Source organism: Aquarana catesbeiana, linkage group LG02, assembly GCF_042186555.1.
Source record: "Aquarana catesbeiana isolate 2022-GZ linkage group LG02, ASM4218655v1, whole genome shotgun sequence".
Lineage (NCBI taxonomy): Eukaryota > Metazoa > Chordata > Amphibia > Anura > Ranidae > Aquarana > Aquarana catesbeiana.
This window is the reverse complement of record NC_133325.1, coordinates 444,427,123-444,445,691: the sequence shown is the minus strand read 5'-3', so window position 1 is coordinate 444,445,691 and position 18,569 is coordinate 444,427,123. Positions and strand designations below refer to the sequence as shown.

General features: G+C 46.3%; 1 protein-coding gene across 2 annotated transcripts in view; it reads left to right on the top strand.

The window, feature by feature from the left end:
• Positions 1-18,569, top strand: part of MECR (mitochondrial trans-2-enoyl-CoA reductase) — a 49,044-nt gene that overhangs the window by 16,869 nt on the left and 13,606 nt on the right. For both annotated transcript variants that reach the window (XM_073615564.1, XM_073615563.1), the window contains exons 2-6: positions 10,854-10,951; positions 13,163-13,294; positions 16,463-16,606; positions 16,696-16,798; positions 18,452-18,554. In XM_073615564.1, the coding sequence (XP_073471665.1) occupies positions 10,854-10,951; positions 13,163-13,294; positions 16,463-16,606; positions 16,696-16,798; positions 18,452-18,554 (580 nt within the window). The remainder of the gene's footprint in view (positions 1-10,853; positions 10,952-13,162; positions 13,295-16,462; positions 16,607-16,695; positions 16,799-18,451; positions 18,555-18,569) is intronic.

Genomic DNA, 18,569 nt, shown 5'->3' with positions numbered 1-18,569 from the left:
TGGATAAGGTAAGAGGAGATTCCACAGAATTTTTGAGTTCTAGTGGCTTTTCTCCTTTAAGGTAAATGCATGCTATGCCTATTGTGACCACCGGGGGCTGCCAAGAGCACAAACCTACACATGCTGAATGTCTGTCTCAGGTGTTGTAATCGCTGTGTATGTCCCAGCGTATCAAGCAGGCTGCAAGCAGGTAAGGTGGATGGGGGGATTTCTCATGTTTGAATGTTCCCCCCCCCCAGGCTAGAGAGGGGCCACAGGGGTCTAGAAAGTGGTTATACCACCCGGGCTCTGTGGCCTAATGGCCACCATCTCTGAAGATAGCCGTTCAGGCAAATCTTGTTACCAGTCTCCCTCCTTCCCCCCCATCCCCAGCCTTTTCTCCAGAGCATGACAGGAGAGTCGGCAGTGCGGGAAGCGCTCGTTTTTTTCAAAACTCGAGGGGGGGGGGGCGGTAGAGGAGGGGGCGGGATGTCAGCACAGAGTGTTTAGACTCCCACTCAGGCCAGCTGCAGGCTATTAAAGGCACTCTGTACAGGTGCACTCAGCCTTCTGAGAGACACAGAGCTGACGGTCGCATGTAAGGTGGGACACAGGCATTCTCCTAGGCAGCATTTACTGAAGTAACACCAGACTGAGCATTGGGTAGCAAGGCTTTTAGCCAGACTACATCGCTCAGCGGACAGTGTTCATTTGTATACCTCACACCTTGTTGCTTTGCACTATGGGTAGAAGAGGTTCAAGCACCCCAGGAACCAGAGACACTAGGGGATCTCGTTCAGGTTCTGAGGGCCCCCTGTCGGCAGCATCCTTCCCCCCTAAAGATGGGCCAGGGACGGCTAGCCAGGGAGAGCCATCGGGGTCAGGGGCTACACCTGCTTCTGGCACTTCAGCCCCTGTATATATTACACAAGAGGTTTTTTCCTCAACCATTAATGGTCTAGAGGAAAGATTAATGGCCGTGATTACGTCTTCACTCAGTGGAAGAAAACGCACTAGGCTTTCCTCTGTTCCCCAAGACCCTCAGACAGAGGAGCTCTGGGATAAAGGAGATGAATCCCTTTCAGAGGATCGGGATGGGATGGATGATTCCTCTTCGGAGGATTCAGGTGGAGAGGGACCCTCTGCGACTTCCCAAGAGGAGAAAGTCTTAGTGCAGATCCTCACTGGATTGGTCCGCTCCACATTTAAGTTGCCCATACCTGAAACTGCTAAAGAATCCTCTTCTGCTTTGGGGTCACTGAAACCTTTCCAAGCAGCACATGCTTTTCCTGTTCATACTTTACTTGAAAAGCTTATTTATTCTGAGTGGGATCACCCAAACGTTTTTTTCCGCCGAGAAAGTTTTCAACACTTCCGTTGGAAGAAAAGTTTATTAAAATGTGGGGAATACCAGCTATTGATGCCGCCATTTCCTCCATAAATAATAGCCTGACTTGTCCTGTAGACAATGCTCAGATGCTCAGGGATCCTGTAGATAAAAGGATGGAATCCCTATTGAAGGATGTTTTCTCCTTAGCAGGATCAGTGGCCCAACCTGCAATAGCAGCGATTGGAGTCTGTCAATACTTAAGAGACCATGTTAAGCAGGTCATCAAAGTATTACCTGAACAGCAGGCCCAGGGGTTTGCTAACCTTCCAGCGGCCTTATGCTTTGTGGTTGACGCCATTAGAGATTCTATCGTGCAAACCTCCCGTCTTTCACTGGGGTTGGTGCATATACGTAGAATCCTATGGTTGAAAAATTGGTCAGCCGAAGCACCATGTAAGAAGCTACTGGCTGGGTTTCCATTTCGTGGTGCAAGGTTGTTTGGAGAGGACTTGGATAACTATATCAAGAGAATCTCTTGTGGGAAAAGCACTCTCTTACCTGTCAAGAAGAAGAGTAAGCGTCCCTCTTTCAAACGGACTCTTTCCCCAGCGCCGGGGGCTTCAGCCTCCAGGCAGTCTCGACGGCCGCCTCCATCGGGGTCCAGAGACAAGAGTCAACCCCAGGGACAAAAGAAGTCCTGGGGAAAGAAGCCTACTAGGCAAAACACTAAGACCTCTGCATGAGGGGGCGCCCCCGCTCACTCGAGTGGGGGGAAGACTGCGACAATTCTCAGAGCTCTGGCAGGAGGACTTCCAGGACAGATGGGTAGTCTCCACGGTAACCTTAGGGTACAAGCTGGAGTTTCAGGAATTCCCTTCTCCTCGGTTCCTCAGATCAAATGTTCCCAGAGACCCAGAGAAGAAGCAGTCGCTCCTTCTAGCGTTAGAGCGACTTTTGTCGCAGGAGGTCATTGTGATAGTTCCCGCAAAGGACCAGGGATTGGGCTTCTATTCCAACCTTTTTACGGTCCAAAAGCCAAATGGGGATGTCAGGCCCATTTTGGACTTAAGGGATCTGAACCGATTCCTAAGGATTCAATCCTTCCGCATGGAATCAATTCGAACAGTAGTTCCCACCCTGCAGGGAGGAGAATTTCTGGCATCAATAGACATCAGAGATGCATATCTGCATGTGCCCATTTTTCCTGCTCATCAGAAGTTTCTGCACTTTGAGGTAGGAGGGCACCATTTCCAGTTTATGGCTCTGCCCTTTGGGATAGCCACTGCACCTCGAGTGTTCACAAAGATCTTGGCTCCTCCTCTGGCCAGATTAAGGGCTCAGGGTATAGCTGTCATAGCATACCTAGACGACCTGCTCTCGATAGACCGGTCGGTAGCCTCTTTGAATGGAAACTTGAGGACCACGGTCAGGTATCTAGAACACCTGGGTTGGATCCTCAACTTAGAAAAGTCTTTCCTAAAACCAGTAAGAAGACTGGAATATTTAGGTCTGATTATACATACAAGCCAGGAGAAAATATTTCTACCCCAGGCAAAGATCACTGCTTTAAGAGAGCTGATTCTGACAGTAAGGACCAAGAAGGGTCCCTCAGTCCGCCTTTGTATGAGGCTACTAGGGAAGATGGTGTCTTCATTCGAAGCAGTTCCCTATGCTCAGTTTCACTCAAGAATGCTGCAACACAGTATTCTGTCGACCTGGAACAAGAAGGTTCAGGCATTAGACTTTCCGATGCACCTGTCGCATGCGGTGCGTCAGAGCCTCAATTGGTGGCTCATACCCGAAAACCTGCAGAAGGGGAAATCCTTTCTACCGGTTACCTGGACGGTGGTAACAACAGATGCCAGTCTGTCAGGTTGGGGAGCAGTTCTGGAACAGGCTGCGGTCCAAGGAGTATGGTCCAAGACAGAGAGGACCTTACCCATCAACATTCTGGAGATCCGGGCGATACATCTAGCTCTAAAAGCCTGGACTATCAGGCTACAGGGTTGTCCGGTCAGGATCCAGTCCGACAATGCCACAGCAGTGGCTTATGTCAATCATCAGGGAGGCACCCGGAGCCGAGCTGCTCAAAAAGAGGTGAACCAGATCTTAGTCTGGGCAGAGATGCATGTGCCATGCATATCGGCAGTTTTCATCCCGGGAATAGAGAATTGGCAGGCGGACTATCTAAGTCGCCAGCAGTTACTTCCAGGGGAATGGTCTCTGCATCCCGACGTCTTTTGGGCCATATGCCAAAGATGGGGGGTTCCAGATGTAGATCTCTTTGCATCCCGATTCAACAAAAAGATAGACAGATTTGTGGCAAGGACAAAAGATCCTCTTGCATGCGGGACGGATGCGTTGGTGATTCCGTGGCATCGGTTCTCACTGATTTACGCATTCCCGCCTATTCCGCTACTACCACGACTCCTTCGCAGGATCAGGCAGGAAAGGAAGTCGGTACTTCTGGCGGCCCCCGCTTGGCCCAGAAGGACTTGGTATGCAGAAATAGTAAGGATGACGGTAGGTTCCCCGTGGACACTACCGGAACGCCCAGACCTGTTATTTCAAGGTCCAGTGTTCCATCCTGCCTTACAAACGCTAAATTTGACGGTTTGGCTATTGAGACCCACGTTCTGAAGAGTCGTGGGCTCTCAGGTCCTGTCATATCTACCTTGATTAATGCAAGGAAGCCAGCTTCCAGGATGATTTATCATAGAGTCTGGAAAGCTTATATAACCTGGTGTGAATCCAGAGGTTGGCATCCCAGGAAATATGTCATAGGTAGAATCCTTGATTTTCTACAGATGGGATTAGAGATGAAGCTGGCCTTGAGTACCATCAAGGGCCAGGTCTCTGCTTTATCAGTATTATTTCAGCGGCCACTTGCTTCGCATTCTTTGGTCCGAAACTTTATGCAGGGGGTGATGCGTCTTAATCCTCCGGTTAAAGCGCCCCTAAACCCCTGGGACTTGAATTTGGTCCTGGCTGTGTTACAGAAACGGCCTTTTGAACCAATAAGTCAGATTCCTTTGGTCTTGTTGACAAGGAAATTAATTTTTCTGGTGGCCATCTCTTCTGCTAGAAGAGTATCAGAATTAGCAGCTCTTTCCTGTAAGGAGCCTTATTTGATTATACACAAGGATAGAGTGGTACTACGCCCTCATCCTAGTTTTTTACCGAAGGTGGTTTCTGATTTTCATTTAAACCAAGACATTGTTCTACCTTCCTTTTTTCCAGATCCCTGTTCTCCGGAAGAGAGATCTCTACATTCGTTGGATGTAGTAAGAGCAGTTAAGGCCTATCTAGGGGCAACTACTCAGATCCGCAAGACGGATGTTTTGTTTGTGCTGCCAGAGGGTCCCAATAGAGGACAGGCAGCGTCAAAAGCTACCATTTCTAAATGGATTCGACAGTTGATCATTCAAGCTTACGGTTTGAAACAGAAGATTCCTCCGTTTCAGATCGGGGCACATTCCACAAGGGCTATTGGTGCTTCTTGGGCAGTGCATCACCGGGCCTCTATGGCTCAAATCTGCAAGGCCGCAACCTGGTCTTCAGTTCATACATTCACCAGATTCTATCAGGTGGATGTGAGAAGGCATGAGGATATCGCCTTTGGGCGTAGTGTGCTGCAGGCAGCGGTACAGGGTCATCAGGTCTGATTGCACCCTACTTGGTCGTGGTTCCCCCCCTCAGGTAGCATTGCTCTGGGACATCCCATCAGTAATTACTGTGGCTCTGTGTCCCGTGATGTTCGAGAAAGAAAATAGGATTTTTTAAAACAGCTTACCTGTAAAATCCTTTTTCTTTCGAAGGACATCACGGGACACAGAGGTCCCACCCCTCTTCTAATACACTATATTGCTTGGCTACAAAACTGAGGTATCCCTGCAAGGGGGAGGGATTATATAGGGGGTTGAACTTCCTGATGGGGTGTGCCAGTGTCCAATCACCAGTGATACCTATATAACCCATCAGTAATTACTGTGGCTCTGTGTCCCGTGATGTCCTTCGAAAGAAAAAGATTTTACAGGTAAGCTGTTTTAAAAAATCCTATTTTTTTTTTTTCAGATCCTCAGAGTTATTTGCCATGAGTTGCCATGTTGAACTTCAAGTGGCCAGTATGAAAGAGTGAGAGCAATAACACCAATTTAACACACCTGCTTGCCATTCACACCTGAGGCCTTGTAACACTAACGAGTCACATGACACTGGGGAGGGGAAAATGGCTAATTGGCCCCAAGTTAGACATTTTCACTCACTTTTGTTGCCAGCGGTTTGAACATTAATGGCTGTGTGTTATTTTGAGGGGACAGCAAATTTACACTGTTATACAAGCTGTAAACTCACTACTTTTACATTGTAGCAAAGTGTCATTTCTTCAGTGTTGTCACATGAAAAGATATAATAAAATATTTACAAGAATGTGGAGTGTACTCACTTTTGTGAGATACTGTATAATCCCACAAAAGCTTATGGTTCAAAAACACTCATAAATGACGAATAGCTGCGCTTTTCAAAATTAGAGCATTTTTATAGCTAAAAAACTCCTCTTCAAACCCACTAGTTCTGGGGGGGGTTCCAGCCAGAAAACGCCCCTGCCGAAAAATCACTGATAAAAGCTTGTGTGTATGGACACATAATATAATTTGCTGGGGAGTTTACTGGCTGCAGCCAAAAACAGCAGCTGTAAAAACGTGCAGTGTGCATGAGGCCTTAAAGCGGTAGTAAACCTCGCTTGGTCATTTTTACTTACAGGTAAGCCTGCAATAAGGCTTACCTGTAGGTAAAATGAATATCTCCTAAACATGAACCATTTAAGAGTTATTCACCTGGATGCAGCCAGTTATGTCACCGGCAGATGTGCTCTGGTGGTCCGGCATACGTTTCCACACCTTTTTAGAGCTTCATGCTGGAACTGAGGCCTCCCATGCGCATGCGCGTGGCAGTGACGCCATTGCAGCTTCTGCCAGTCACACAGCCAGAGCAAGTGATCCCAGAAGAAATACTGGAGAAAGATGTCAGCCCTCTCAGTGGTGACAGCACAGTGCTGTAAGGCTTAGTTCCATGGTGTGATGCATACTAGCACATTATGCCATTGCCTTGCGGGTGTTTTGTTTTTTTCCACAGCCGCGGTTTACTACCGCTCTAAGCTGAATTCCAGCAATTATGCATACATTGCCCCTCCATTCCATCTTGTCCAATTCGAGAACGCTTCACTTCATTGAGAAGAATGCAAGGCATTCTCTGAATGGCAGCTGTGCTAAGTGAGTGACCCACTGAGGATTGGGGCCATCACTGTAGTAGCTCAGGCTAATATAGTGATCTACAGCTTCCATAAAGGCCGATTATCATATATGCATACTCTCATTGGGTAAGCTGGCCCAATGTAAATATGAAAAATGTATCAGCTCTGGAGTTTAGCTAGGATTCAAGGAATGTAGACACAGAAATGTTTGTAAAAGCTGTTTTAGATCAGCCTGTAATTACTTTGAGACTGATAATATACATTCCTATTGGGAGAGACAAACACATAAGTGCAAAATCAAAGCCGCACAAGCACTAAAACAAAACTGTATGAGCCAATTTAAGCTCTGTTAAAAATATTAAAGCAAAACGCAAATGTCCATGTACACTAGTTCTAAATGGGTGAGAGGGTACTTAATAACAGTAGTGGAGAAACCAGGCATGGGGCTTCAGTCTGACTGTGGTTTGATGTTCCTGCGGCCTACCATGACTGTTCTCTAGGGGCAGGCCTTTCCCTTCTTACTTATTGTATAGGTGTATGCAGTTGGTTGGGCTGGTTCTAAACCATTGCCCTTGGGAAATACTTTGGAAGGAATGTGACAGCTATGCCTTAGTTTTGCATGGATATCTGTGGTCTGAATCAACTTCCAGGTTGTGTGCTTCTTTATTTTATTTTTTTTTTTACCAAAGTGTATTTAAACCCAAAAACAAATACAATATATTACAGTTTACCAGTCCTAAGACCCCTTTCACACTGCGGGCATTTTTCAGGCGCTACAGCGCTAAAAATAGCGCCTGAAAAAAGCAGCTCCATTCACTCCAGTGTGAAAGCCCGAGGGCTTCCACACTGGAGTGGTGCGCTGGCAGGGCGTCAGAAAAAGTCCTACCAGTAGCTTCTTTGGAGCTGTGAAGGAGCGGTGAACTCACCGCTGCTCCCCATTGAAATCAATGGGGCAGTGCTGCGATTCCGGCGGCATTTGGTGGGTGGATTTAACCCCTTTTCGGTCGCTAGTGGGGGGTTAAAACCGCCCCGCTAGCAGCCAAATATCACCACTACAACAGTAAAGGGGCCCTAAAAATAGCGCCGCTTTACCGCTGACGTCCTATGCGGCTCAGTGTGAAAGGGCTCTAAAACGTGGTTGCTGTTTTCTTTTTTTCAGCCAATGCAAAAAGTACCCTTTGATCTTGCCAGCAATGATCTTGTCACTTTCTGTGAGCTGAAATAACACACTCACTTTTTCACCCTGAAAATCAGGTGCAAATTGTGTGTGCGTGTTATACGCCGATACTGCAATTTGGGCTGCCTAGAAGCAGTGGTGTATTTTGGTTTTGTGCTGCCCTAGGCAAGACTAAAATCAGACGCCCCCCCCCCCCCATGTAAATTTACCCCACCCCTTCCTGTTTAATGCATGTGACTCCTTCCAAAATTGAAGGACTGCAAGTTCCAGTATGAACCCCTGAGCTATCACGGGTTCATGTTCAGACCTGTAGTCCTTCACTAATTTTTAGGGGGGTGATATCCTCAACTCTGAGGGGTTCATGCTGGGACCTGCAGTCCTTCACTTTTGGGGGTCACATCCCTAGATCTTACAGGTTCATGCTGGAACCTGTAGTCCTTCACTAGTTTGGGGGGGGAGTGTCGCATCCTCAGCTCTGAGGGGCACATGCTGGGGGGGGGTCACATCCCCCAAAAGTGAAGAACTACAAGTTCCAACATGAGCTCCTTAGATCTAAGGATGTGTCTCCCTCCAAAATTGAAGGACTACAAGTCCCGGCATGAACCTCTAAGATCTAGAGATGTAACCCTTTAGATCTCACGGGTTCATGCTGGAACCTGTAGTCCTTCATTAGGAGGATGGAATCAGTGGCAGTGCCTGGGGGGGGGGGGGTTGGGTTCCGTATCTTTGCTTGGGGGGTGGGTGAAATGTCAGTGCTTGGGGGGGGGGGGTGGGTTCAGTAACTCTCACTTGCTGTTACCTGTCAGTCAGTGTCCAATTGATTCCCCCTGCCTGCATGCAAGAGAGGGGAGGAGAGAGAGGGTTAAGGAAGGTGAGAGAGGGGGTGTGTGGGGGTGGGGGAAAGAGAGGAGGGTGTGAGAGGGGGTGGGAGAGAGAGAGAGGGGGGGTGTGGGGTGGGAGAGAGTGGGGGAGAGAGAGGAGGGTGTGAGGGGGTGGGAGAGAGAGAGGGGGTGGGAGAGAGGGGGTGGGGGTGGGAGAGAGAGGAGGAGGGTGTGATAGGGGGTGGGGGTGTGAGAGAGAGAGGGGGGTGTGAGACAGGGGGGTGGGGAAAAGAGGGGGTGGGTGGGTGGGTGGGGGAAGAGAGAGGAGGAGGAGGGTGTGAGAGAGAGGGGGGGTGGGGGCAGGAGAGAGAGGGGGGTGTGAGAAAGAGAGAGGGGGGTGTGATAGGGGGTGGGGTGATAGGGGGTGGGGGTGGGAGAGAGAGGGGAGGAGGGTGTGAGAGGGGGTGGGAGAGAGAGGGGGCGGGTGTGTGGGGGTGGGAGAGAGAGGGGGCGGGTGTGTGGGGGTGGGGGAGAGAGAGAGGAGGAGGGTGTGATAGGGGGTGAGTGTGTGGGGTGGGAGAGAGGAGGGGGCGGGAGAGAGAGAGGAGGGGGCGGGAGAGAGAGGAGGGGGCGGGAGAGAGAGAGGAGGGGGCGAGAGAGGGGGCGGGTGTGTGGGGGTGGGAGAGAGAGGAGGAGGGTGTGATAGGGGGTGGGGGTGTGAGAGAGAGAGGGGGGTGTGAGACAGGGGGGTGGGGAAAAGAGGGGGTGGGTGGGGGAAGAGAGAGGAGGAGGAGGGTGTGAGAGAGAGAGGGGGGGTGGGGGCGGGAGAGAGAGAGGGGGGGTGTGAGAAAGAGAGAGGGGGGGGTGGGGTGATAGGGGGTGGGGGTGGGAGAGAGAGGGGAGGAGGGTGTGAGAGGGGGTGGGAGAGAGAGGGGGCGGGTGTGTGGGGGTGGGGGAGAGAGAGGAGGAGGGTGTGATAGGGGGTGAGTGTGTGGGGTGGGAGGGGGCGGGAGAGAGAGAGGAGGGGGCGGGAGAGAGAGAGGAGGGGGCGAGAGAGGGGGCGGGTGTGTGGGGGTGGGAGAGAGAGAGAGGGAGAGGAGTTGGAGAAGAGTTGGAGAAGGAGTCGGGGATGCTGATCAAGTCAGGGTGGCGGTGAAGGGTAGTCTTCTCTCACTCCCTCCCGGGCTCTTGGCTGTGGCAAGCTGTCAGCCTCTTCCCAGCTGCCGGGGCCTCCCTCTTGCTTTTTGAAAATGCCGCTGCCCTGCACCCCACCGCCAACGGACCAACGGCGGACTCTCCAGGACCATGCAAAAGGGCGGGGCTCAGCTCAAGGGGCCAGGCAGCTGCTTTGAGCCCCTCCACGCTGCCGTGATGTCACCAGTGACCAGGAGTCAGGTGGAGGCGGAGCCGAGCCAGCACTACCGCGGCTCAGTCCGCCCATGTCCCATGCATTCAGGACTGCTCCCAGTGTCACTTTTATTCCATGCGGGAGTCGGGACTCTGGAGGACGAGTCAGGGAGGGGACTTTTTTTGCAGGGGGGGGCGGCTTTTTGCCGCCCCCCCCCCCCCCCCCCCCCCGCAGTGTGCCGCCCTAGGCCTGGGCCTTGTTGGCCTAGGCCAAGAGACAGCTCTGCCTAGAAGGGAACAGGGAGGGGGGCGGGACGAGCGCCATCAGTTTACATACAGTGAGAATCTGCTGTTTACTCAGCGGCCTCTGTAATAGGAAGTCCCATCTCCTGGGCCGGCATTGGTCCAGTGTTCTCTCTATCATAGAAGCCGGTCCAGGAGGCAAGACTTTGTATTATAGAGGCTGCCGAGTAAACAGATTCTCGCTGTATGTAATCTGATGGCACTCGTCCCGCCCCCCTCCCTGTCCCCTCCGAGGCAGCAGTAATCTGAGGTGGGGCTGTAGATGGGCACTGATCAGGCTGCATTCATGTCAATGGTGAGGCTGCATATGGGCATTGATCAAGCTGCATTGATGGGCAATTGTGAGGCTGCAGATGGGCATTGATCAAGCTGCATTGATGGGCAATTGTGAGGCTGCAGATGGGCATTGATTAGGCTGCATTGATGGGCAATTGTGAGGCTGCAGATGGCATTGATCAGGCTGCAGATAGGCAATGAGGAGACTGCATTGATGGGCACTAACCCTTATTTTGCTTCAAAGTTCTATATTTAAAATTGATTTTTTTTTTTCCTGAAACTTCCCTCCTAAAATGAAGGTGTGTGTTATATGCCAATAAATACGGTATTCAGTAAGTAAATAAATAACACTCATTCTCTTTAAATTAGTTTGCAGAGACTAGAAGTTGGTTCACCAGCAGATTATGAAGTGGCAGTTAAAATGTTGGCTGCCCCCATAAACCCTTCTGACATAAACATGATTCAAGGTAAGATATCTTGTGGAGCAAGTGTGAACTCTGAGCGTACAAATGCAACTAACTTAAAAATGTGCAACGTACACCATATGCAAATGTTACCATTTTTTAAAGGATCATTCCACCCAAAAAACAGATATTTCTAGTTTTGATAAAGAGAGTTAAAGTTGAATTTCAGACAAATATAGAAAGCAATTGATTCAAGTCTGTATTTATTAATACGTCATCATGTATTTTTAATTTTCAAGCAGTGTACGGGTCTGAAATTGACATGTATCAGCAGTCCACTGTACAGCAGAGCTCAGACTTGGACAGGGAGCATACGAATAGGAGGAGAGAACGTAGTGACGAAGACAGATGTGACAGGCAGATGAGCTCATTCGTCTGCTGCTTTTTCATTCATTGTCCTGTCACAGGCTGGAGAGGGACAAGACCTCTAAAACCCCTATATACATAGGCAGAATGTCGGGAGAAATTTGCCGGTACAAAAAATACCAGCCGACATTCTGCCCATGTTTATGTCGGACATCCATGCTGGAAAACTGGCAGCTGACTGACTCTCGATCAGCGATCTCGGCCAATGGCAGAGTGCTGATCGGTGTGTTCTGGCAAGGGGGCCGTCCCCCTGTCAGAACAAAATAGCTCAGCAGGGAAGATTGCTGGACTAACTGCATGATTAGTACAGCGGCTCCAGTTGGAGTTGACAGTTTTTTTGGGTTTTTTTGGGGTTGCATGGAAAAAAACTGTAGTGTGTACCAGGCTTTATTGTTACTTAACTGCTAGTGAATAATTAAGTCACCTGTCTTGCCAAACAGGGTTTTGCTGTGTGGCAGCATGGAGACAATCTTAATACTGGATGAACAAATACAAATCCCTGGCCAATAAAACAACCCCCATATACAAATTTAATCTGTGTGTCTGAAGGTGAGCTTTGAAACCCGTGGAAGATTTTTTTATTTTATTTTTTTTATCCTAGAGTAGTCTTATTCTCGGCCTGCACATCTGCTTTGGACATTGCAAGGAGGTCCCAAGCTTACTATTTTTTATTATTATTATTGTTGTTATTGTTATTATTATTATTATTATCTTCAACAGGAAGGGTAATTCTAGCAGGGAGATTTTGCTTTTGGAGCATCCAGGGCATATAGTGTATAAAGCCAGGGACTGCTACAATGAGCTCCATCACTTTTGGGCGAACTGATTCTTTATACACACGATTTAGGCTTGATATGCAGAGTTTTTAAAGTAGTTAAACACTTACATAGGCCCAGTGAAATGACTGGCCTCAGGTGATACACAGAGATGAAGCAAATCCACCTACATAAGTTGTACCTGTTTATCTGCGGTCTTCTTTTCTCTAGATCCGTTCAAAGTCCCAGAATTTATAAAGCTTGTCTGAGTTCAGAAAAAAAGGGGGTGGGGAGCCAATAGCTCAGTGAGAAGAGAGCTGATTGGAGGGGAGACACACCCCCATCACACAGCACACAGGAACAGAGCTGAAGGTGTCTGCTGTCGCCATTTTTCTCTTGGTGTCAGGAAAACTTATCAAAAGTGATTCATGCAGATAGCAGAGAAACAATGCAGCAGACAGAAATGACATTTAGTGCTCTGCATTGAGACAAGTATACACTATAAAGCAGTAGTCTCCAAACTGCGGTCCTTTGCTTGCCTTTATCCGTTGGGGCACAATTCCTCCCACAGACATTACCAATGGGGCACTATTCCTCCCGCTGACACCAGCGATGGGAAACTATTCCTCCCGCTGACATCAGCGATGGGGCACTATTCCTCTCATGGACACCAATGCTGAGGCATTGTTACCGACACCAGGACATTTTCTACTAAAGTCTGAAGGATAGTAAAGTGGCCCTTTGCTTAGAAAGTGTGGAGACCCCTGCTATAGAGGGATAAGCTTTGTTCATATTTCATGTCTGACGTTTACAACCACTTTAAGGCTGTGTCAATGGCTTTGTGCTTGTGTTGATGCCAGTCAGTTATTATTAGTTTGACATGCTTTTGAGTTCATTCAGAATTCATTGACAGGTGTATTTGAAGTTGGTAAAAAGGATGACCGCTTTAAGCAGGTTTTTAATTCCCATAGACTTGCACGGATATTCAAAATCTATTTCAAGCAAACAAAAGCCTTTTATGTCATGCCGTAAGGCCTTTATTGTCATGAACCTTCTAAGTGATAACATTGTGCAATAACATATGTTTTCCCAGGAACTTATGCTTTGCTGCCCCAGTTACCAGCTGTAGGGGGAAATGAAGGAGTGGGTGTGGTGGCAGAGGTTGGACATCATGTGTCTTCATTGAGGCCTGGAGATTGGGTCATCCCAGTGGATGCTGGATTAGGTAAGAAAGTATCCATTTTCTTTTCTGCATTTTAACAGAATATCATTATTTTTAGCAGAAGAGATTAGGACATTTGCTACACTGAAAGTTTAGAACCTAGTTCTATGTTTCAGTGAACTCTGGCTAGTTTGCCTGGTCCAAACAAACGTTTTGTTTCACGAACACCTGCAGCGGCTGTCGGCAGTGTAAAAATTGTACGTAACCTCAGCTACACATAGCATATGGAACTATATTCTGGCAGCAAGTGTGGACTTCCAGCTCCCAAAACCAAAATCAAGTTTGGTTGAGTGCTGCTCAAATATTCACAGGAAGCTTTGTATTTTGTGAATAAATACAAAGCTTCCTTTGGCTGAGACAAAGATCATGACATTAACCACGTGTCAGAGAAAGCCTTGTATTCATTCAGGAAATAGAAAACTTCCAGTGAGTGGCTTGGCAGCACTTAGCTGGCTTAATTTTGTTCTGGGAGCAGGACAGGAATTCCACATTCCGCTGCCGGAACACAGCGCTGTATACTGTATGTAGCTGAGGCTACATAAAGCGCTGACAGCTGCTGCATGTCTTAGTGAAGGAAAGAATACGTTTGGACCAGCTTGGTCCAAACAAACTATTTAAAGCTCACTAAAACATGGAGTGAGGTTGTAAACCTCAGTGGAAAAAAACGCACCCTGCAAGGCAAAGGCATAATGAGCTAGTATGCATCGCATACTAGCTCATTATGAAATACTTACCTTAGAATGATTCCCTGGATCGGCATTGGCCCTCCGAGTACATCGCAGACATATTCCACCGGAGTTACTTCCGGGTTTGCACCACCGGCCAATCACAGCGTCACTCCTGCGCATGCACCGATGACGTAAGCAGCACATATACTGAATATCTCCTAAACCAGGGATTGGGGAACCTTGGCACCCCAGATGTTTTGGAACTACATTTCCCATGATGCAAATGCACTCTGCAGTGTAGCTGAGCATCATGGGAAATGTAGTTTCAAAACATCTGGGGTGCCAAGGTTCGCCATCACTGTCCTAAACTGTGTAAGTTTAGGAGTTATTCAAGGTACCTGTATGTGTATGTGTTTGTGTGTGTGTGTGTATATATATGTGTGTGTGTGTATGTGTATGTGTGTGTATATATATATATATATATATATGTATGTATGTATGTATGTATGTATGTATGTATGTGTGTGTGTGTATATATATATATATATATATATATATATATATATATTTATTATTATTATTATTATTATTATTATTATTATTATTATTATTATTATTATTATTATTATTATTATTATTATTATTATTATTATTATTATTATTATTATTATTATTATTATTATTATTATTATTATTATTATTATTATTGTTTTGTATATATGTATAAACCTTTTTTTTTCCACTTTGGATAGAGTAAGGGCTCTTTCTCACGGGGCGGATCAGTGATGATCCGCCCCGTGAACACCCGCTTGCTCAGCGGGGATCGCTCCGCCGATCCCCGCTGAGCAGGAAGATGACAGGTCCATCGCTGCACGCTGTGCAGCGGCGGACCTGTCAGAGCGCCGCTCTCCCCTATGGGGGGATCGGATGATGACGGACCGTAGTGTCCGTCGTCACCCGATCCGATCCGAAAACGGATGGAAAAGTAGGTTTTTCCTCCGTTACACTTTTCGGATCGGAGCGGGGTCGGATGTCAGCGGACATGTCACCGCTGACATCCGACGCTCCATAGGGATGAATGTATGTCCGTTTTTCATCCGAAAACGGAAGGATGAAAAACGGACATACGGATCCCTCGTGTGAAAGAGGCCTAAGGTAGGGCTATAATCTTGTCAGATGTTTTTTTTCCACCATCTGTGTCCTATTGCAGAGATTTCACTTCCTGTTCCATAGCCAAACAAGAAGTGAGAGGAATTCCTTGGGGACCCCCAGGTCACCAGAACTAGTGTAACCATTGTAAGATTTCCCTTTTATTACTTTTCTGGGGACAGCCCAAAAATTGGCATTTTCTTTTACTTTCAATGATAATGGTAAACAGGAGAAATAGAGAGGGTGAATCTCCTTGATAGGGATACAGACAGCAATAAAAACCTAATAGGTGCTCTAATCCAGTGGTTCTCCACCTCAGTTTTCAAGTACAGGCGGTCCCCTAGTTACAAACATCCGACTTAAAAACGACTCCTACTTACAAACGGAGGGAGACAACAGGAAGTGAGAGGAAATCTACCCCTAGGAAGGGAAATTCACTCCTGTAAGAGTTAATATGGGAAAAAGGTACCTCCACTGATGCTTTATCACCAAGGCTTGTTTCCACAACAACCTAAAATTTTCAAAATCCAATTGTCATAGGGACAGAAAGTGAGAGGAAATCTTCTGAACAGGGGCACACAGCAAAACAAAATGTTACAGCGGTGTTAACCCTTCCCTATGCTATTCAAAAAGCTTAAAAATAGTTTTTTTGGCTACAGCTACACTTAAAAAATGTACCTGTTCCGACTTACAAACAGATTCAACTTAAGAACAAACCTACAGACCCGATCTTGTTTGTAACCCGGGGACCCCCCTGTACCCCCAACGGGCCATGTTTTCCTTTGCACAGGTGCTTTAAACCAATATCAATGACATGGTATTGATAAAATAGCTCTTATCTAAGGGAGTTTCCCAAAACCTGGCCTGTTGGGGGTACTTGAGGACTGAGGTTGAGAACCACTGCTCTAATCCATCTCCACGCTATCCAAAAAAAGTTTTGCTTTTAGTTACACTTGAACGTCATATCTGTGTTTTTAGTTGGAAGTAGACAATGAACAATGAAAACTATGCACTTTGAGAATATCTTAGGGCCTCACAGGGTGGGTGTTTCTTGACGCAAAAAAAAAAAAAAAAAAAACTGTCCTGTTTTTTTAAATTTTAAACAAGATACTGCACAAGCTTTTGTTATATCCAGTGAAAAAATCTGATAGCCATACATTTTTCTAAACATTCACTTCATTTAGCATGTATTCCATATTTTCATCTCTTCCTTTTTTTTTTTTTTTCCTTTTTTCCCCCCCCTGTCTTTGTTTAGGCATTCTGTATATATAACTTACTGTGTTATTTTGCAAAAAAAAAGGGGAAATATTTTTTTTTTCTACTGTGACTATATTACACAAATATTGTTCTCCAGGCACATGGCGTTCAGAAGGAGTTTTCAGTGAGGCAGCACTAGTACGAGTCCCAAGTGACATATCCATAGAAATAGCAGCGACTCTGAGCGTTAACCCCTGTACTGCATACAGACTGCTGTCTGATTTTGAGACTCTGCGACCAGGTAAGTGTTGAGAAACAGTGCTATCACAGATGGGGAAAAAAACACTTCACAAAGTGTACCTCATATTTGTTCTTCCTTCTTTTTCACAGGTGATTCAGTTATACAGAATGCCAGCAATAGTGGTGTTGGTCAGGCTGTTATACAGATTGCAGCATCATTGGGCATCACCACCATTAACATAGTAAGGGATAGGTATGTACACCTATATATTATGTAATAAGATATTTGTAATGTAGGACCGCTCCCGTTGAATCGAAATAAAATGACTGTCTTTTCACACTGCATTACATACAGAAGTTGTATACTGTATATAATTCAGCTATGTATACCTCCTCTTAGGCATTAAAGACTGCAGCATTAGAGCTTAGCTGGATATTCAGTTAGTTTTATTAAATAATAGGACGTGCCTGTCTTGGGCAATTTATAACCAATCAGCATTGCAAGATTATAGTTAAGGAAGGAAACTTTGATCCAGGGTCCGAAAGATTCTCTAGTGCCAAAGGTGAAAATAAGAACCCCCCCCCCCCTCCTTTCTCCAAGCTGAGGCAGATGTAACTTTCACATCCACATACTGTATACAGTGGTCAGGCCAGTGCAGGGCACAGAAATGACAGCCACTGTCCCTAGAGTCAATATATTTTGGTCCAAGGACAACAGAACAAGATACGGGGAAGATGTTGTGATGCGGTTAAAGTGTGTTTTAGTCATGTTCAACATGTTAAAATGTCATTATTTTAACCAAAATTCATTCTTGCTTCTGGGATATAAAATAGTGTCTAACTCATCAAAGTGCAACTTGTATTTTGTGATTGGTCCCTTTTTTAAAAATGTATGTTTCTGGAACAATGAAATGCTGTAAGTTGTTTTTAAAAAAAGAGAAAACGGTACAAGTGTTGCCAGGGAAAGAAAAAGTCAAAGCGAAGTGGCTGTCAAACTGACAGCTCAGCACTTCAGATTACAGCGGAAAAAAGTTGTTCTCCCAATGTATTTGTCAGAGCACTGGCAGTTGTGCACTGCTCTCTGTGTATCAGTAGTGCCTGTCAAACAGACAACAGAGCTCCACAGATTACATGTGGAGAGCCAGGTTCTAGTGTAAACTACAGGACTAGCCTGTCAGTTTGACAGCTTTGGTCCTGCACAGTGCAGAGAAAGGAGAGTCTTTGTTCCATCAGTTGCTCCATTGCCAGCAGAATCATTGAGTTGGGTGCCTTTGCCCTGCTTGAATCTGGTTGGCATCTGAATGTTTCCTGAGGCAGTGCTTTTTTTTTTTTCTCAGTTTGTTTTATAAAATAGGCCAGATAATGTGTCTTGTGTAGTTTTTAGTTTAGGATTAGATTATGTTTTAGGTGTCCCTCAATCATCATCATCAATCCAAAAAAGTCACAGTAGTGCAAATCTCACTTGACAATCAATACAAACAGCCTTTTTTCATTGATAAACTTTTTGTTTAATAAAAGATACATCAATCATAGTTATAAGAAACTATTTGAGCCTTCTAGATTAATGACATGTTTAGAAAAAAATACTGCTGCGGTATAGCCTGATCAAATTACTACTTCTGGCTTTCAAGACGTCCCAATACACTTCTATATGCAGCACATGACCCCCTCAGCATCAAAATCTGACATTTTTGAAACTATGGATACCCCCATGAAGATCCTCTAAAATGTAAAGGTTGTTTTGACAGAAAAGGGTATTATTTCTATTACTAGCTGTAGTAATAGGTTTTTAGCTCAGTGTAGTCACAGGAAGAAAGCACTACTAGAACTGTTGGATTCTGATTACCGCATTCTCTGATATCGTAGAGGATAACAAGCCTTCTGAGAGATTTCAATTTTTCTGCAGGCCAGAGCTTCAGAGCCTGGTGCAGAGACTTCATGATTTGGGAGCTGATCATGTAATCACAGAGGAACAGCTGCGCAAGCCAGAGATGAAGGATTTATTTAAGGTAAGACCAATTATC